The sequence below is a fragment of the Osmerus eperlanus genome, chromosome 15 (assembly GCF_963692335.1).
Source record: "Osmerus eperlanus chromosome 15, fOsmEpe2.1, whole genome shotgun sequence".
Classification (NCBI taxonomy): Eukaryota; Metazoa; Chordata; class Actinopteri; order Osmeriformes; family Osmeridae; genus Osmerus; species Osmerus eperlanus.
Window position 1 is genome coordinate 14,453,990 of NC_085032.1, and position 17,434 is coordinate 14,471,423.

Here is a 17,434-nt window from a genome sequence, read left to right on the forward strand (position 1 = left end):
GTACATAGACGGCTGCATTTTATTCCAAACATTATTACACCACAATGCATATTGAACACATGCAGTACACTAATACCTCAATCAAAAAGTTGAAAATTATGTCTCACGACAATAATACAGTTTTTAGAGTGATTTTAGAGATTTACTATACAAGCAGCTGAAGCAGTCTGGAAACACAAGCTACTATGTATCAACCAAACTCAAACAACCTCACAGTTCCTCTCCACCACGGCAGACAGCCTTCCACTCTTGCAGATAACCTTGACCTCACACTCTGACACTGAGGAGGTGACCTTAAAGTAGCAGCCCTCCTCGTGGGCCTGAGCAGAGTGTCTCTCCAAGACCTCCTCCAGCTTTGTCTCCTGTCCCTGCCAGCCCTCCCTCATCCACACCGTGTTCCCCTCCCTAGCCAACACTGTCCCCCCCAGAGCCTGGGCCCCCTCGACTCCCTCCTCCCCCAGCCCTGACACACGCACACATCTTGGCTCATGCACCTCAAAGTACTTCCCCTCATCGTAACCGCGACAAAATACTCTGACCAGGAAGGAAGTTGGCTCAGAGATGACGAATCGGAGGACTTCCTCCATCCCGTTGTCGATGGCGACAGGGCCCCTGACTCTTCCAACCCAGCTTAGTACCGCCCCTCCAAGTATCTGGACCGTCTCTGGGACGAGCTGAAAGGAGTGCTGATCACAAGGTTTCAGGTACTGGCCCAGAGCCATCAGTGTGTCCCTGTGCAAATCCAGCAACAGTCTCAGGCCAAGAAGAACAGGGTCAAACTCTAGCACAGCCAGGATCCTGTGTCTCACCCCTGCGTCAAAGGCCTGCGGCCTGAACGCCGGCAGGGACAAGATGGAGTGGATGTGTTGGGTGATGGTACTAGTGGGGGCCTGGGAGAGATCTGTAGCACCCCCCTGTGGTTGTACTCTGTCCAGCAGGCGAGCGATGCCGAGGCAGACCTCCCTGTATTGGCTGGGGAGAGAGGCAGTTTCCAGTAGAGACCCAGGGCACAGGGCTCTGCGGGTGATGCGGGAAGCTAAGCCCAGGAAAGAGGTGACTCTGTGAAGCCTGTGTGGATGGCAGGAGTACACGGCGCCATCTGCTGGTGGGGAGAGCCTCCAACTGTCCTGGAGAGGGTAGAGGTCACGCAGCACCTGAGCCAGGACTCGGATGCTCTGCAGCAAGCTCTCAGTCCCCCCTTCAGTCAAACACTCCTCTAACTCCTGGAGCAGCTCGGCCTGCACGCACGCGCTCCCCTTCAGCAGGCGCACCGCGGCCTTCACGTCCCCTCCCAGCTCTGCTCCAGGCCCACAGTCCTCCAGGGCCTCCGCCGTGATCTCCCAGAGGAGATAGCTAAAGATTAGCAACGCTCTGTCTTTCGGGTCCTGGTCTCGCTGGTCATCCTGGAGAGTGTGACCGGTACACAGATTGGTGTCAGTGTAGAACAAGGCCTCGGCTTCCAGCAGCAGCTTCAGTAAAAGGCCTCCTCTTCCAGAGAGCAGAACCCCTACAACACAAGATCGAATGAGTGCAGAAAGAACGACGGAGAAATGAGTCACATGGTTGGTCTGGAAAAACCCTCACAGCAGAACCTACTGTCTGTGGAGCATTCCCTAACCCTGGCCAGGAGACGGCCGGCGTCCTGGGTCTTGTGGAGGAACAGGGTGGTGAGAGCCCTGAGCTGAGAGACATCCCCCACGCCCGCCTCCTCCAGGAGGCTCTCCCTGACCGTCCGTCTGGGCAGACCCACAGCCACCCCCAGCTCACACACGTTAAGGCTGGGGCCTGCACCTGGACACACATCCAGCAGAGCCAACACCTGCTGGAGCACACCTGAGAAGACGCACAACTTTTATAACTGTTCTTTATGTCAACGTAGGGTTACATTTAGTCATTAAGTACAGACACATTCCCCCGAGGCAAGTAGGGTGAAGTACCTTGCCCAAGGACTCAACGTCATTTTTCACGGCTGGGAATCAAACCGGCAACCTTCTGATTAATAGCCTGATTCCCGAACCGCTCAGCCATCTGACTCCCTGTAAACGGTTAGACTGAGAGCACCAGGTGTAAGGAGTACCTGAGTGTGGGTTGTTTCCTGAGACAAGCTTATCCTCCGCATCCGTTTCTCCAGTGTCCTGCACTGCCTCAACGGTGCTGGGAGCTGTGCTGACCAGGGAAAGAGCGGACAAATCTTCTGCCGGACCACTGGCTTGAAAACAGAGACACCCACACTCACTTCTCCAGGACTGAGTCCATGTCAAATTCAATTCTGTAGCTCTGTAGTTTCCAAACAGCCTTGACCAAATAGACCTCTACATGAGTGCAACAATAAAAGAGGCAAAGTAACAAGCCAGTTTGTGCAGTGAAGTCCTCTGCCCTTCATCACCACTGGGTCATTACCTCCTGGGTCTTCCCTGATGTCTGAAGCCAGCTGAGGGTCCTCGCTGTTCAGGGCTTGGTAGAAGCTGCAGCAGGCCTTCTCTCCCTTGGACAGACAGATGGACAGGAGCTGATAGGTCTGTTGGTACATAGTTGGAGTTGCCTGGACCTGATCCAACTCAAACTGGGTCAGGATACCACTGGAGAACAGGGCCAGGGAGACGGGCAGGATGGAATAGCCCACACGGGAACACAGAACGCTCAGCTGGGCCTTCAGTTGGCGCTCTGTTCGTTTCGACGAGAAAGAGATCAGTTCATCAGTTCAGCTCATTGTGTTGTTTTAACTAGAGAATATAAATACAGACACATACCTGTAGGTCCATGCTGTAAGTCTGAGAAAGAGATAGAGATGGGGAGAGACAGGGACAGACTAAATAAGATGGATCTGAACACTTCTAAAGGGATGGAATGAATTATTAAACTTTTCGTCCCACCTGTATCAGAGCCGAGCCAGGTTTTGAGGCGGGGGTAGTGGTGTTGGCAGCTCTTCAGACACTCCAGGAAGCCTCTGGCCCCGGACTCATCCAGCTCGGCATGGACCACCTCCAGCAGCCTGCGCGCTCGCTCCTGCGGAGTCTTCTCTGCACGCACGTCAAAGTAGTTCTCCTGAGATAGCAGGCCGCTAGCCAGGGCTCGGTCTAGCAGAGGGGCCAGGTTGTATAAACTTTCCACCAGGATGTCCCTGGACTGCAGCAGATGGGACTTCACTGGCTGAGTTTCCCCTTGACAAGAGCCTGTGACAGTAGGCTATTGGTTATGTCATTATCAGGGATCTTTGATCTATCATCTTAGCTAGCTGCCAGCTGAATAACTTGACATTAGGCTAAAAGGCTATATCGAACTGGAACCCAAGAAATAAAACTATAGTTGTCGCAGATTAAGTAAATAATATTTGAAAATGAGCCAATGGAATCACATACTTGTGTCTGTTCCTGGCAATTCCATTCTGTCAGCAGTGCGAACCATTCTGCAGCAAAAAACGATTTGAAATACCATTAAAACCGTTACCTTTATATGATAATTTTCCAACGCGTAATGAATTGTGTCAAAAAGTACTCAGCCAACAACACCAAGGACAATTACTTCCCTGTTTAGAGAAACACTTAGAGCTAGCTATACGCACAGAAAATACCGATGAATACCCCAAAACATATATTATTAGATGTAAATAATATATAAAAATAAATATACACTCGATACTTAAACACTCAAAGAGAAGTCTCTCTTCTTACCCAGCGGACTTTCGACAATTTCCGAGTTTACAACGGCGAGTGATAACTACATTAACCAGTGTGCCTTGCGACAGAAATGACTTCCTTGTTAAGAATCGTTGCTAGGCAACGATTCTTAACGAAAATGGACTCGTCTGAGAATCAGAAAGACAGCCCTGGTGCTGAAGGTAATTTGCAATATAGCTTTCTAATTTTGAACTATAAAACTGATTTTTTTTGTTGATCAATTAAGTTTCTTGTCTTTAGGTAGAAAATAATAAGTATATCATTTAGATTACTATGTCTTAGTGACGCTCTTCTGTGTTTGACCCTTCCTTTCAAGATGACCCGGCCAAAGAAAAACAAGCCAATGTTAGTGAAGCAGAAATCTCCGATGGTGACCCTCCTTCAGAAAACACACTTACCCCAACAACAGAAGGCTTTCAGGACTCACAGACTCATGAAGATATCTCCACCCAGGGAAAGGTTGACGGTACACAATTCCATGTTTTAATTACATAATGTCTGTCCGATCCACAATCCAGTTGTTAATTAGTCTAACGAAAGCCACATCCAGTAATCTCCAACGCAATGCATGGTAGTCTATAGACTACACATAATCTGGTAATTATGTCTGTCTGCGGCACCCGCAGAAACGGAGGACGTGCAACAGGGAGAGAATGGCCTGGTTGAAGAAGAGGGGAAAGAGAGTTTCAGTGTGAAGAAGCTCCCAGAAGACATGTTCTATAACTATGAAGAGCTTTACTCCAGACCAGTCATCACGGCCGACTCTGAGATTCCAGAGAACCTGCTTCATCTGTCGTATCCTCTCACTTGACACCACTTTACCATTTAGCCAGAGATTGCAAAAGTACACACATCCTTCACTCAAATACAGATACTCATGTTTAAAAAGCTCTGACATATAGGCTACTCAGTAAAAAGTAGCCATTACTACTACCTGTTGGACCTCACATCAAAAATGAAATTAGAAAACAAGTTTTAGAAAAAACGTGAAACTTTTTTGTATCATATTGTGTGTGGAAAAAAGTTTCGTTTTTTCAACCTGCTAAGAAAAAAAAAAAAAAAAAAGATGGCCAAGGCTAGAATGTCCGGTGAAGTTAGAAAGGTGACTTAAGCACTCCAGGGTTTACTTGTATACTTGCCCGTCGCATGAGACTGCATTTACTTCCTTTAGCTGTGATTCAGACACTCCTTTGGCTATGACTGTGAGCGCAGGGCCAACCTGCAGCTGCTGGACGAGCGCACGCTGGCCTTCGTGGCGGGAAACCTACTTATATTCCTGGACGTGCGCACCAAGGAGCAGCGCTACCTGCGCTCCTGCAGTGGAGGAGGCATTGGCACTATTATGGTAACGTCTTCCACACGCACACCCAGTCATACACTTCCAGCGTAGTTTCTTGGTTTCCGATATTATAATGACATCTAAATGTATAAACATAAAAAAAAAAAACTAATTCAACCAATAAGCACTTTTAGATTTTCAACAGTTCTCCTCCTCCATGCATGACGAATGCCCCACTGGCCTGGCTGTGTCTCTCCATGTAGGCCCACCCCAGTAAGAGGTATCTCACTGTAGCAGAGAAGGGATACCAGCCCAACATCATCATCTACGAGTATCCCTCACTACAACCCTACCGCATACTCAGAGGTAACTACCAAACCTTGTCACTGCATTGAATCGACACGCGCCGTAGGGGCTGAGGTATTGTTTGAATGATCGTGTGTGTGTTTGGTTCTGTTTGAGCCTGTGTTCTTACATTTACATTTTACATTTACATTTAGTCATTTAGCAGACGCTCTTATCCAGAGCGACTTACAGTAAGTACAGGGACATTCTCCCCGAGGCAAGTAGGATGAAGTGCCTTGCCCAAGGACACAATGTCATTTTGCACGGCCAGGAATCGAACCAACAACCTTCTGATTAATAGCCCGACTCCCTAACCGCTCAGCCACCTGACTCCCCTGTTCTTCTGCACAGGCGGGACAGGGCAGGCCTACAGCTTTGTGGACTTTAACCGTGACGGGACCCTGCTGGCCAGCGTGGGAAGCGCTCCAGACTACATGCTGACTCTCTGGGAGTGGAGTGAGGAGCAGGTGATGCTGCGATGCAAAGCCTTCTCCCAGGACGTCTACCGGGTCACATTCTCACCTGACAACCCTGGACAGCTGACCACCTCTGGATCTGGACACATTAAGTCAGTGTCTGTCCGCCAGTCCAAGCCTTCCCACAGCCTCACCTCGGTTTTTGTGATCTATTCATGTATCGTCACGTTTTCTTGTCTTAAGTAGTGCATCAGATATAACTTAGTTATTTGTTCTGGACTGACTACTGAAACACAATATTTAATGACTTTATGTAAGTAGCAATATTGATATGATAGTATTGATATATAGATCTATTTATTCATAGTTAATTATAACATCATTGATGATCTCCTCCCCTGACAGGTTCTGGAAAATGGCCAGTACTTTTACCGGTCTTAAATTGCAGGGCTTCCTGGGAAGGTTTGGCAAGACTGCGCTGACAGATATCGAGGGCTACGTGGAGCTTCCTGATGGGAAGGTCTGCCCAACCTCCATCTTCAGACCGAACTGATGGTGTCCACTCCTAAAAATAGAAAGGATCTTTTTGCTGTTGTGTAGAACTCTCCGGTGTGTCCGTCCTGTGTGTGTGTCAGGTGGTGTCAGGGTCGGCCTGGGGGAACATGCTGCTGTGGGACGGGGGGCTGATCAAGGTGGAGATGTGCCGTAAAGGGGGCAGGACGTGCCATGCAGGCACCATCCAGCAGTTCTCTCTGGACGAGGGAGAACTCATAACCATCGGCACAGACGGGGCGGTCAGGGTAAGACCCGAGTCACAGAGGTCACAGAGGTCATAGAGGTCAACACGGTAGGAGAGGAGGGTTCACAATGCGGTGTCCATATGACATGGTTTAAAGTACTCTCAGAACTGTTCTCTCTCTGATGTGTCTGTTCGTCCCACTCTGATGATGTCACCAGGGCTGGGACTTTGAGAGCATTGACACGGCAGACTGCAGTGACGACAGCGGGCTGTTTGAAATTGAGCCCATGAATGAGATGGTGATTGGACGCAATGTCTGCCTGTCCTCCATGGTCAAGAGCTCCCTGCCGGATTCTTTCATCTGGTTCGCACAGGTCAGAGGGCAAAGATGACACACAGTGACACTGAGCTCTGAGGTCAGGATATTAGAATAGCATCACAGCATTGGTGATAACTGTTTCCATGTGTGTGTGTCGTCAGGATTCCAATGGAGGCATCTGGAAATTGGATCTCTCCTTTTCCAACATTGTGAGTTCCCTGCTCTCTTGTTGGCCTCAATACTGCAGTCTAGTGTGTGTGTGTGTGTGTGTGTGTGTAACTGTGTGTGTGAACTGAGTGTGTTCCGTGGTGCACAGACCCAGGAGCCCGAGTGCCTGTTCTCCTTCCATGCAGGAGTGATCCAGGGCATGGATGTGTCCACCACCAGCCATCTGATGGCCACGACTACTTTAGATCGTGAGTCAGCAAGCATACACTGTCGGGAATTTGATTACAAATACTGCTCACACCCATGAACACGCTCTTTTGCTGCCTATCTCTCTTCCTCTTTCTCATTTTGTCTCTCTCCGTTAGGCTCGGTCAGGATTTTTGACTTCCTGGCAAAGAAAGAGCTGACAACCAGTCGATACAAGCAGGGAGGAACAACTCTGACCTGGGCTCCAAGACTGGTGTGTTTACCAATGATGTCACCGTGTTTGTGAGAGTAGATTCAAGTTTGGATAGTATGAGAGGATGTTGTTTCCAGCAGTTGTGAATGAAGTGCTGGTTCACCTGAGTCTCCCCCGCCTGCAGGTGAATCCTAGCGGGGGGTTGGTGGTGGTGGGCTTTGAAGATGGGGTCGTCCGCCTTCTCGAGCTCTACAACCCTCAGGGACTGCACGTGGTGGCAGGGCGCAGTGACTATGGCGATGCAGAGCTCCGCCTCAAACAGGCCTTCAAGCCCCACAATGCACCTGTGACTGCCATTGCATATGAGCGAAATGGAGAGATTCTAGCCACGGGGGTAAGGACTGCTGGATCTGATCCAGAAGAGGGTTTGCTTCATGACAGCTGTTGGTGAAACTTTCCCCTTCCTTCCTTTTTTTTAAAAAGTATTTTTATTTTTTTCTTCTTCTTTGGTGTCTAGAGTGTTGACTGCACAGTGTTCTTCTTCAGTGTGGGGGATAAGTACCACCCTGTTGGCTTTGTCACTGTTCCGGGACCTGTCCAGGGGCTGGAGTGGTCGCCTCAGTCCCACGTAAGTCTGGACTCACGGTGGATCTCTCCCTGGGACACACACCTCACATTGACATCAAGGCATGTTTGCCTCTTGGTTATTCTCAGTGTTCATAGACACTATTCTAGCAAGTGTCATGGCTGTACTAGTGCCATACGGCTTTACCTAAGTTATTCCCCTATGTTTGTGTGTGTGTGTGTGTGTGCTCAGGACGCAAACACACTGCTGATCCTGTGTGTAAGCGGTCATGTGGTCGAGGTCCAGGCCCCGGACCTGGAGGCCCAGAAGCCAGGCACCACCTATCAGATCTCCGGCCTCCCGACTCGCTGCTTCCACTTCCACAGCATCAAGTCACGCATCCAGGTGTGCTATGATCCCAGTCTGACCTGGTCTGGCTCTCTGGCTGGCTGGTCTGGCTCTCTGGCTGGCCTGGTCTGGCTCTCTGGCTGGCTGGTCTGGCTCTCTGGCTGGCCTGGTCTGGCTCTCTGGCTGGCTCTCTGGCTCTCTGGCTGGCCTGGTCTGGCTCTCTGGCTGGCTGGTCTGGCTCTCTGGCTGGCTCTCTGGCTCTCTGGCTGGCTCTCTGGCTGGCTCTCTGGCTCTCTGGCTGGCTCTCTGGCTCTCTGGCTGGCTCTCTGGCTGGCTCTCTGGCTGGCTCTCTGGCTCTCTGGCTGGCTGGTCTGGCTCTCTGGCTGGCTGGTCTGGCTCTCTGGCTGGCTCTCTGGCTCTCTGGCTGGCTCTCTGGCTGGCTCTCTCGCTCTCTGGCTGGCTCTCTGGCTCTCTGGCTGGCTGGTCTGGCCCTCTGGCTGGCTGGTCTGGCTCTCTGGCTGGCTGGTCTGGCTCTCTGGCTGGCTGGTCTGGCTCTCTGGCTGGCCTGGTCTGGCTCTCTGGCTGGCTGGTCTGGCTGGCTGATGACTGAGCTCATGTCTCTCATGTCATGTCTTTGTTCCAGAGAGAGCAGGAGATTGCACGCAGGCAGGCTGTGAAGGAGAAGAAGATGAAGGAGAGAGAGGCGCGTCTGAAGAGAGCGAAGGAGCAGGAACGAGATCCCACAGAGGAGGAACTGCAGGAGGAAGAGGAGGAGGAGGAAGAGTTACCGCCCATCTACATCCCCGACCCTCCCAGCCCTCTTCACTGTGGCTTTTACTCTGAGCCTGGGGCCTTCTGGCTGTCCATGGTGCACACACTAACCACACACACACTAACCACACACACACACTAACCACACACACTAACCACAAACACACACACACTAACCACACACACGCACACACACACACTAACCACCCTCTCCTCCTCTGTGTTGCAGGGTGGCTATGACTCAGGGTACCTGTACCACTGCAGGTTCTCTGAACAGCAGGACGAGGATCCAGCCGAGCGGCAGGATGCTCCCTCCTCTTTCCTGCCCGTCCACAACACTGACCAAGACCCCATACGCACCATCATTCAGGTAGCTAGCTGTCCTCCCAGCTGCCTGTCTCAAACTGTGCTCGCGCTCCCAGTCCCTCTGGGAGTGTTCCCCCTGACCCTGTCCTGCGATGTCTCCCAGTCCCTCTGGGAGTGTTCCCCCTGACCCTGTCCTGCGATGTCTCCCAGTCCCTCTGGGAGTGTTCCCCCTAACCCTGTCCTGCGATGTCTCCCAGTCCCTCTGGGAGTGTTCCCCCTGACCCTGTCCTGCGATGTCTCCCAGCTCCAGCAGGCGTCTGATGCTGTGCGGCATGCACTCAGGCAGGGTCCGGGCCTACCCTCTCCAGCCCTCCGACGCACACCTGACCTCCATGCACGCCTTCTGGGCCCTCGGCGTCCACGACAACCAGTACGGACACGTACGCCAGCTGCGCTGTAGCTACGACGACCAGTTTGTGCTGACGACCGGGGAGGACGGCAACATCTTCTCCTTCAGCCTGCTGCCCCAGGAGGAGCTTCTGACAGCCCTGCAGCGCAGCAGGGCCAGGGTGCCCTCCCCCCGGGTCAGTAAGGGCCAGGGTGCCCTCCCCCCGGGTCAGTAAGGGCCAGGGTGCCCTCCCCCCCCCCTGGGCAGGGGAGGGCAGGGAGGGGGAGGGGGAGGGAGGGGGGGGAGGTAGGGAGGGGGAGGGAGGGAGGGGGGGGGGGGGAGGGGGAGGGAGGGGCACTGCTGGTGAGACTTGGTGTCGTCCTGACTCCTCAGTAACTCCTGTTCTTGATGCGACAGGTGGGCATTGAGATGGAGGGCGTGGCCCAGGACATAGAGGACCCAGCAGCGTACAGGTGAGGACACACCCTGACTGTGGTGTCAGGCCTCTCTCTCTCTCTCTCTCTCTCTCTCTCTCTCTCTCTCTCTCTCTCTCTCTCTCTCTCTCTCTCTCTCTCTCTCTCTCTCTCTCTCTCTCTCTCTCTCTCTCTCTCTCTCACACACTCTCTGTGTCTCTCTCTCTCTCTCTCTCTCTCTCTCCCTCTCACACACTCTCTGTGTCTGTCGCTCTCTCCGTCTCTCTCGGCTGCCCGCAGCATCGAAACGGCCAAGCAGAAGCTGGAGATGGAGCGCATGCGGCGGGAGGCGGAGCTTAGGAAGGTGGAGCGTCGTAAGAAGCTGACGGAGCTCCAGAACCAGTTCAGACTTGTGCTGCTGGAGAACCAGACCCTGCCTCCACACGTCCAGCTGCACCGCACGGTACACACACACACACACACACTCACACAGACACACACACTAACACGGTACACACACACACACTAACACGGTACACACACACTCACACAGGCACACACACTAACACGGTACACACACTCACACAGACACACACTCACACAGATACACAGACACATACACACAGGCACACACACATGCACACTATTATGTGTGTGTGCTGTGTGCTCAGGAGCTGGAGTTGGACCGGCGCTTCAGAGAGGAGACAGAGAGGCTGACGGCTCAGAGGGTGAGGGAGGTGAGGAGGGAGCTGGCCTGGGAGGTGGAGCGGCACCGCCTCGGCCTGAACAAACTGCGGGAGAGGTACACACACACACACGCACACACACACAGCATCTGCACACACACACAGCATCTGCACACACACACAGCATCTGCACACACACACAGCATCTGCACACACACACAGCATCTGCACACACACACGCTGTGTTTATCCTATGCCTCCCTCTCCCCTGCCTCTATTCTGTTCAGGTTCTGGGACTCTCTAGAGTCAGAGACCATTACCGTGGTAGCGTTCCAGAGTGACCACAGGATCTCCACCTATCGCCTGCTGGCGCTGTCGGAGCGCTTCCACCAGGTTAAGGAGCGCAGCCGGGCGGGGGGGGGCGGGGGGGGCGGGGGGGGCGGCGGCACAGGAGCGCAAGAGGAAGGCTGAGGTGGGCAAAGACAGCTCCAAAGACACAGGTAGGAGAAAGGTTGTTGTGTACCTGTGTGTGTTTGGTTGTGTGTTTGTGCCTTTTGTCTTTGTGACCTCTAAAGTGTGTGTGTGTGTGTGGTGTCTCTCCAGGGGAGCAGGAGGCCGGGGAGGCAGGCCTGCCCCCGCGGGGGGTCCACCCAGGGGGCTCCAAGCTGGCGGGGCGCCAGGCGGAGAAGCTGCGCAAGGCTGCGGAGAAGGCTGAGCGCGCCCGCGCCAAGATCCAGACCAGGAGGAGAGAGTGGGCCCAGCTGTGAGAGCACGCACACCTTTCAGACGCTCTGCCGACACGCGCTCGCTCTCTCCCTGTTCCTCTCTGACCCTGTGTCCCTCTCCGGTCCTCAGGTACGACGCCAAACCCAACGAGGACTGCGAGGACCCGGAGGACGTGCGTGCCGTCAGGTGGGCCACAGAGAACATGGGCGACTTCAAGCTGAAGACGGCCAAAGACTTCACCGTCCCGGAGCACCTGAGGATGAACGCAGAGAAGAAGAGGGCTCAGCTGGTCATTCTGGAGGAGGAGGTCAGACGCTCGGCCCTCCCTCTCACCCCTCGGCCCCTCCCTCTCACCCCTCGGCCCCTCCCTCTCACCCCTCGGCCCCTCCCTCTCACCCCTCGGCTCTCCCTCTCACCCCTCGGCCCCTCCCTCTCACCCCTCGGCCCTCCCTCTCACCCCTCGGCCCCTCCCTCTCACCCCTCGGCCCTCCCTCTCACCCCTCGGCCCCTCCCTCTCACCCCTCGGCCCTCCCTCTCACCCCTCGGCCCCTCCCTCTCACCCCTCGGCCCCTCCCTCTCACCCCTCGGCCCTCCCTCTCACCCCTCGGCCCTCCCTCTCACCCCTCGGCCCCTCCCTCTCACCCCTCGGCCCCTCCCTCTCACCCCTCGGCCCTCCCTCTCACCCCTCGGCCCCTCCCTCTCACCCCTCGGCCCCTCCCTCTCACCCCTCAGCCCCTCCCTCTTACCCCTCAGCCCCTCCCTCTCACCCCTCAGCCCCTCTGACTCCATGATTCCCACCTGCCTACCCTCCCCATCAGATCCACGAGAAGAAGGCCCAGATGAACGCTCGCATCATGGCCCTGCGGGATGCCAAGGTGCGGCTGGTATCCAGGCTGCGCTCCCAGGGCCGGCGGATCCGAGCCGTCCAGGAGCGCCTGGCGCCCGCTCTTCACCGCCGGCCGGCGCCTCTCCCCTCCCTGCTGCCGGAGGAGACGCCGGAGAGGAAGCTCCGCTACACCAGCAGCACACTGCAGCGCTACGGGGCCCTGCGGGCTCAGAGGTGGGGGCCAGGGCAGGGGACCACCAGGTTACACCTGTGGCACGACAGGGATCGCTGTCAGAGTTCTGAAAGGAAGTTCTGAAGGGTGGCTTGATCCGAATTAGCTCTGAATATGTTCGACAGGAAGATGACAAACGGAGATGTTCTTCACTGTTCCTATAACCTCCCCTCTCTCCCCCTCCCCTGCAGGGCAGGAGCCATGGAGCAGCACCCAGAGGAGGGGGCACCCGGTCTGCTGGAACAGCTGGAGGCTGAGAGAGATGGAGAGGAGGAGGAGGAGGAGGAGGAGGAGGAGGGGGGAGAGAAGGAGGGGACCCTGTGCCTCCCAGCCGGGTTGGGGCAGGGGGCGGGGCGGGGGGCGGGGCTGTCGGTGTTGGAGGAGGAGCGTGTCCAGGTGGAAGGGGTCAGACTGCAGGATGAGCAGGACTCCCTGCTGGAGCAGGTCAGTGCTGCTCGTTGGGGATCCGGTTCGATTCCCGTTCTCTTTCCCCTGGGACAGTTTCACATCCCAGATGCTATGACAGCCTTGACATCGTCTGGTGTCTAAACAGACGTGACAGCCTTGACATCGTCTGGTGTCTAAACAGACGTGACAGCCTTGACATCGTCTGGTGTCTAAACAGACGTGACAGCCTTGACATCGTCTGGTGTCTAAACAGACGTGACAGCCTTGACATCGTCTGGTGTCTAAACAGATGTGACAGCCTTGACATCGTCTGGTGTCTAAACAGATGTGACAGCCTTGACATCGTCTGGTGTCTAAACAGACGTGACAGCCTGCGATTTGAAATGAACCCTGATAAAAAGGGATCCTGTGGTGACCCCCCCCCTCCTTCCCCCCTCCCTCCCCCCCCCTCTCCCCCCCTCCCCCCTCCCCTCCAGATGGAGGGCAGTGTGTGGCAGTTTGACGCTGAGCTGTGTCTGCTGCGTCATGAGAAGCTGTGTGTGGACGTGCACATGAAGCTGGCCGACCTGCGTCACGTCACCCTGTTCCAGGAGCTGCTGCTCCTCAAGGAGTTTGAGAAGAGGGAAAACTCCCTGCAGGAGAGACTGTACGCCCGCGTGGAGGAGGAGAGCGACATCAGGGTGTGTGTGTGAGAGAGACAGAGAGAGAGAGGGTGTGTGGGTGTGTGTGTGTGTGTGTGTGAGAGTGAGTGATTACTGTATGTACCTGTTTGTGTGCATTGACTTGTCGTTAGTGTTGGTATGCACTGTGTAGATGTGTGTATTGAGCAGTGTGTGTGTGGTGTGTGTGGTGTGTGTGGTGTGTGTTCCCTGGCTCTGGGCCAGTCCAAGCTGGAGGAGTGCAGGAAGCAGCTGGAGCAGAAGAGGAGGGACGTCTCCAGGCTGCAGGACAGAGAGAAGGCCGTCTCCACCACCTTCCACGCCTCGCTGGGCGAGAACAACAAGTTTGCCGACTTCCTCACCAAGGTCTTCAAGAAGAAGATCAAGCGCGTGAAGAAGAAAGAGAAGACCGGAGATGACGGTGAGGGTGTGTGTGCGTGCGTGGCGTAGACATGTGTGTGTATCTATGTGTGTGTGTCTGTGCGTGTTTCCTCATCCTGGGTCCTGCTGCGTACAGAGGAGGAGGAGGGCAGCGACCAGGAATCGGATGAGGAGTCAGACTGGGATGGAGAGGAGGATGACAGCGGCTCAGAGGACGGTGACGTCCTGGACGACAGCGTCTGTCCTCCCAGTGAGTCCTCGTCTCCTCTGACCAGCCTGACGGGCACACGACCAGCCTGACACCTTTCTGTTTGCTTTGGCCTGTGTTCATGTGTGTGTGTGTGTGTGTGTGTGTGTGTGTGTGTGTGTGTGTGTGAGACTGCGACCCGGAGCTGTTCCAGAACACGGTGGATCTGCGTGAGCGCCGTGTGGACGTGGAGGAGCTGCTCCTGGAGGAGAGGAGGAGCGCAGACAGCCTGAGGAAGGAGTGGGACTCCCTGCTGAAGAAGGTCACACCTCCTCCTCCCCCAACTCTCCCCCCCCCCCTCGGTTCTCTCCCCCCCCCAGCTCTCCACCCCCCCCCCCCCCAGCTCCCCCCCCCCCAGCTCTCTCCCCCCCCCAGCTCTCTCTCCCACCCCAGCTCTCTCCCCCACAGCTCTCTCTCCCACCCCAGCTCTCTCCCCCACAGCTCTCTCTCCCCCCCAGCTCTCCCCCCCCAGCTCTCTCCCCCCCAGCTCTCTCTCCCCCCCCAGCTCTCTCTCCCCAGCTCTCTCCCCCCCAGCTCTCTCCCCCCCCAGCTCTCTCTCCCCAGCTCTCTCCCCCCCAGCTCTCTCTCCCCAGCTCTCTCCCCCCCAGCTCTCTCCCCCCCACAGCTCTCTCTCCCCCCCAGCTCTCCCCCCCCAGCTCTCTCCCCCCCAGCTCTCTCCCCCCCCAGCTCTCTCCTCCCCCCCTTGCCTTCATTCATGTTCCATTTTCTTGTCTTTCCCAGTATTTATTAATCCCCTCAGTTGTCACTAATGAATTGTGCATGAGTGTGTGTGTGTCCTGACTGTGTGTGGTCGGTTCTCAGGAGAAAGTGGTGCAGAGCAGCCTCACAGCAGCAGAGGGAGACCTGGAGCTGTTCAACAGGGAGAAACAGCAGAAGCTCAATGAGCTGGATGTGGTGGTTCCTTTCAGACTGCACCAGGTAACACCTCAGTTACCCTGCCTGCCTGTCTGTCTGCCTGTCTGCTTGTCTGCCTGTCTGTCGGTCTGTCTGTCTGCCTGTCTGTCAATGTTATCAACAGCTATCCCCTCCATACTGACAGATCTCTGTAATTAAATAATCTATCCATGTGTTTACCTTTCTGTCTGTCCATGCCCCCCCCCCGGTCCTCCAGATAGAGTTTGTGAGTAACGGGATGCTCCCGGGCAGCCTGGCCCAGGCGCTGGTGCTGAACACGGCTGCTCTGAGGCGTCTGCAGGAGCGCATCAGGGAGGTGCAGGTGGAGAAGGGAGAGCAGAGGGAGCTGTACAGGCTGGCCCGCCAGCAGCACGTCCAGCTCATCCACGACCGCAAGGAGATGGAGGCCCGGATCAGGGGTGGGGCTGGGGGGGGTGACGGTGTTGTGTGTGATGATGATGTGTGTGTGATGATGATGATGATGGTGATGATGATGATGTGTGTGTGTATGTAATGATGATGTGTGTGTGATGATGATGAAGATGTGTGTGTGTGTGTATTGATGTGTGTGTGTGTGTGTCCAGTGCTGGAGGCGCGTTGTGAACAGCTGATGATGATGAAGTTTGGTCAGCTGGTGGATCTGGAGGCTCTGCAGACTCTGTCTGGCAGCAGGACCCTGGAGGAACTGAGGCAGGACAGCCGAGGCAGAGAGGCAGCCTACGCCCAGGAGCTCAAACTGTGGGAGGTCAGACCTTACTGTGTGTGTGTGTGGTGGTGTGTGGTGGTGTGTGGGGGTGTTGCGGATGTGGGGGGAGGGGGGGGGTGCATGCGTTCATGGTGAGAAATGACATTCGGTGATTCCGTGCTTTAAGGCATGGTTTGAATTACTAAGTGGTACTGTATTTCCATGCACTGCAACGTGGTGTGTGTGTGTGTGTGTGTGTGTGGCAGGTGAAGGTAGCAGAGGCCCACAGGGAGGTGATGGAGGTGACCAGGAGTCACACAGAGCGTCTGCTCAGCATGAACAGTCTCCTCATTCAGAAGAAAGAGCTGGAAGACAAACTCAACAGCAGGCAGAGCAAGATGGTACTGGTCCCACACTGTGTGTGTGTGTGTGTGTGTGTGTGTGTGTGTGTGCGTGTGTGTGTGTGTTTACATTTCCAGGAAATGCTTAGCGTTAAACTTGCGCGCGTGTGTATATTAATATTTATTTAAAATGCAAAGCACTACATTTTAAGTGTGTGTGTGTGTGTGTGCCCAGGGAGCCCAGTTCCAGCGGCGGGGGCCGGTGGAGGAGGAGGAGAGGCGGAGGCTGCAGCAGCTGCTGGAGAGGCAGGAGGAGGAGGCCAGGGGGCTCCGACAGGAGATCTGCATCTTGTCCCGCAAGGGGGGCCATGTCCTGCCCCCCAACCTGGCCCCGCTGCCCTCCGTGCCCGCCACGGCACGCCTCTCCAGGATCAACCCCCACCTCCGGCAGGGCGGAGGGCGGCCGTCCTCCAGCGGCCAGGGGGTGGAGTAACCATGGAGACACATGGAGACACAGAACACGCTTTTATCCTCGCACACTTTTCAGTCTACAGGTGTGACACGTATCCTTGCATCCTTTCCACATGCATCCTTTCCACATGCATCCTTTCCACATGCATCCTTTCCACATGCATCCTTTCCACATGCATCCTTTCCACATGCATCCTTTCCACATGCATCCTTTCCACATGCATCCTTTCCACATGCATCCTTTCCACATGCATCCTTTCCACATGCATCCTTTCCACATGCATCCTTTCCACATGCATCCTTTCCACATGCATCCTTTCCACATGCATCCTTTCCACATGCATCCTTTCCACATGCATCCTTTCCACATGCATCCTTTCCACATGCTTGTCATATTCAAACCCCTGGGGAGGAAAGCACTGTTAACAATAAAGGTGATAGATTTGTTGATCAGGAAGTCTTTCTTATTCATTCTTTTTTTTAATCGATTTTTACCCTCACGAGTTGAGCTGCATAATACAAAGTGCAGAGTGTTTTAGTCCAACAGTGTCATCACCCAATTCTATATTTCTAATCAAACATTAGTTTGTGATAGTCAACAATGTGTGTGTGTGTGACAGTAAGAGGTTGATGGGCTGTGGTCTGAAAGGCTGCGGGGTGGAGAGCAGAGTTGGAAGAGCAGCACTGGAGGTTTCCAGACGGGATCTGATCTCTCCGAGGGCC

General features: G+C 54.7%; 2 protein-coding genes across 2 annotated transcripts; one reads left to right on the forward strand and one right to left on the reverse strand.

Moving 5' to 3' along the window:
* Nucleotides 1-17: 17 nt before the first annotated feature.
* LOC134034970 (uncharacterized) lies at nt 18-2,693 on the reverse strand. Its single transcript, XM_062479714.1, has 4 exons — nt 2,401-2,693; nt 2,078-2,209; nt 1,597-1,833; nt 18-1,507 (listed from the first exon to the last, which is right to left on the reverse strand). Exons 1-4 carry the CDS (start codon nt 2,528-2,530, stop codon nt 201-203), a joined length of 1,806 nt encoding a protein of 601 aa, XP_062335698.1. The 5' UTR covers nt 2,531-2,693; the 3' UTR covers nt 18-200.
* Nucleotides 2,694-4,287: 1,594 nt separating this feature from the next.
* On the forward strand, nt 4,288-16,791 carry LOC134035371 (cilia- and flagella-associated protein 44; the record flags this gene model as incomplete). Its single annotated transcript, XM_062480366.1, is given in 34 exon segments — nt 4,288-4,472; nt 4,860-5,022; nt 5,220-5,322; nt 5,653-5,869; nt 6,123-6,237; nt 6,353-6,517; nt 6,675-6,830; nt 6,937-6,984; nt 7,092-7,191; nt 7,309-7,403; nt 7,528-7,737; nt 7,861-7,971; nt 8,161-8,313; nt 8,900-9,124; nt 9,257-9,392; nt 9,631-9,917; nt 10,139-10,194; nt 10,435-10,597; nt 10,806-10,936; nt 11,108-11,237; nt 11,239-11,320; nt 11,424-11,583; nt 11,676-11,853; nt 12,365-12,606; nt 12,796-13,048; nt 13,489-13,692; nt 13,897-14,092; nt 14,189-14,302; nt 14,431-14,561; nt 15,122-15,238; nt 15,432-15,633; nt 15,799-15,959; nt 16,166-16,300; nt 16,476-16,791. Coding segments are annotated over 34 exon segments (5,382 nt in total), but the record flags the coding sequence as incomplete, so codon positions are not given.
* Between the last annotated feature and the right edge of the window lie 643 nt (nt 16,792-17,434).

What these genes read in the sequence shown, in the direction of transcription:
- LOC134034970 (XM_062479714.1), bottom strand. Translation starts at nt 2,530, where the DNA reads ATGTACCAACAGACCTATCAGCTCCTGTCCATCTGTCTGTCCAAGGGA. An exon ending in AGGAAACAACCCACACTCAG is followed by an intron (nt 1,834 to 2,077) that starts GTACTCCTTACA and finishes GCGTCTTCTCAG; the next exon opens with GTGTGCTCCAGCAGGTGTTG. An exon ending in TAGGGAATGCTCCACAGACA is followed by an intron (nt 1,508 to 1,596) that starts GTAGGTTCTGCT and finishes CTTGTGTTGTAG; the next exon opens with GGGTTCTGCTCTCTGGAAGA.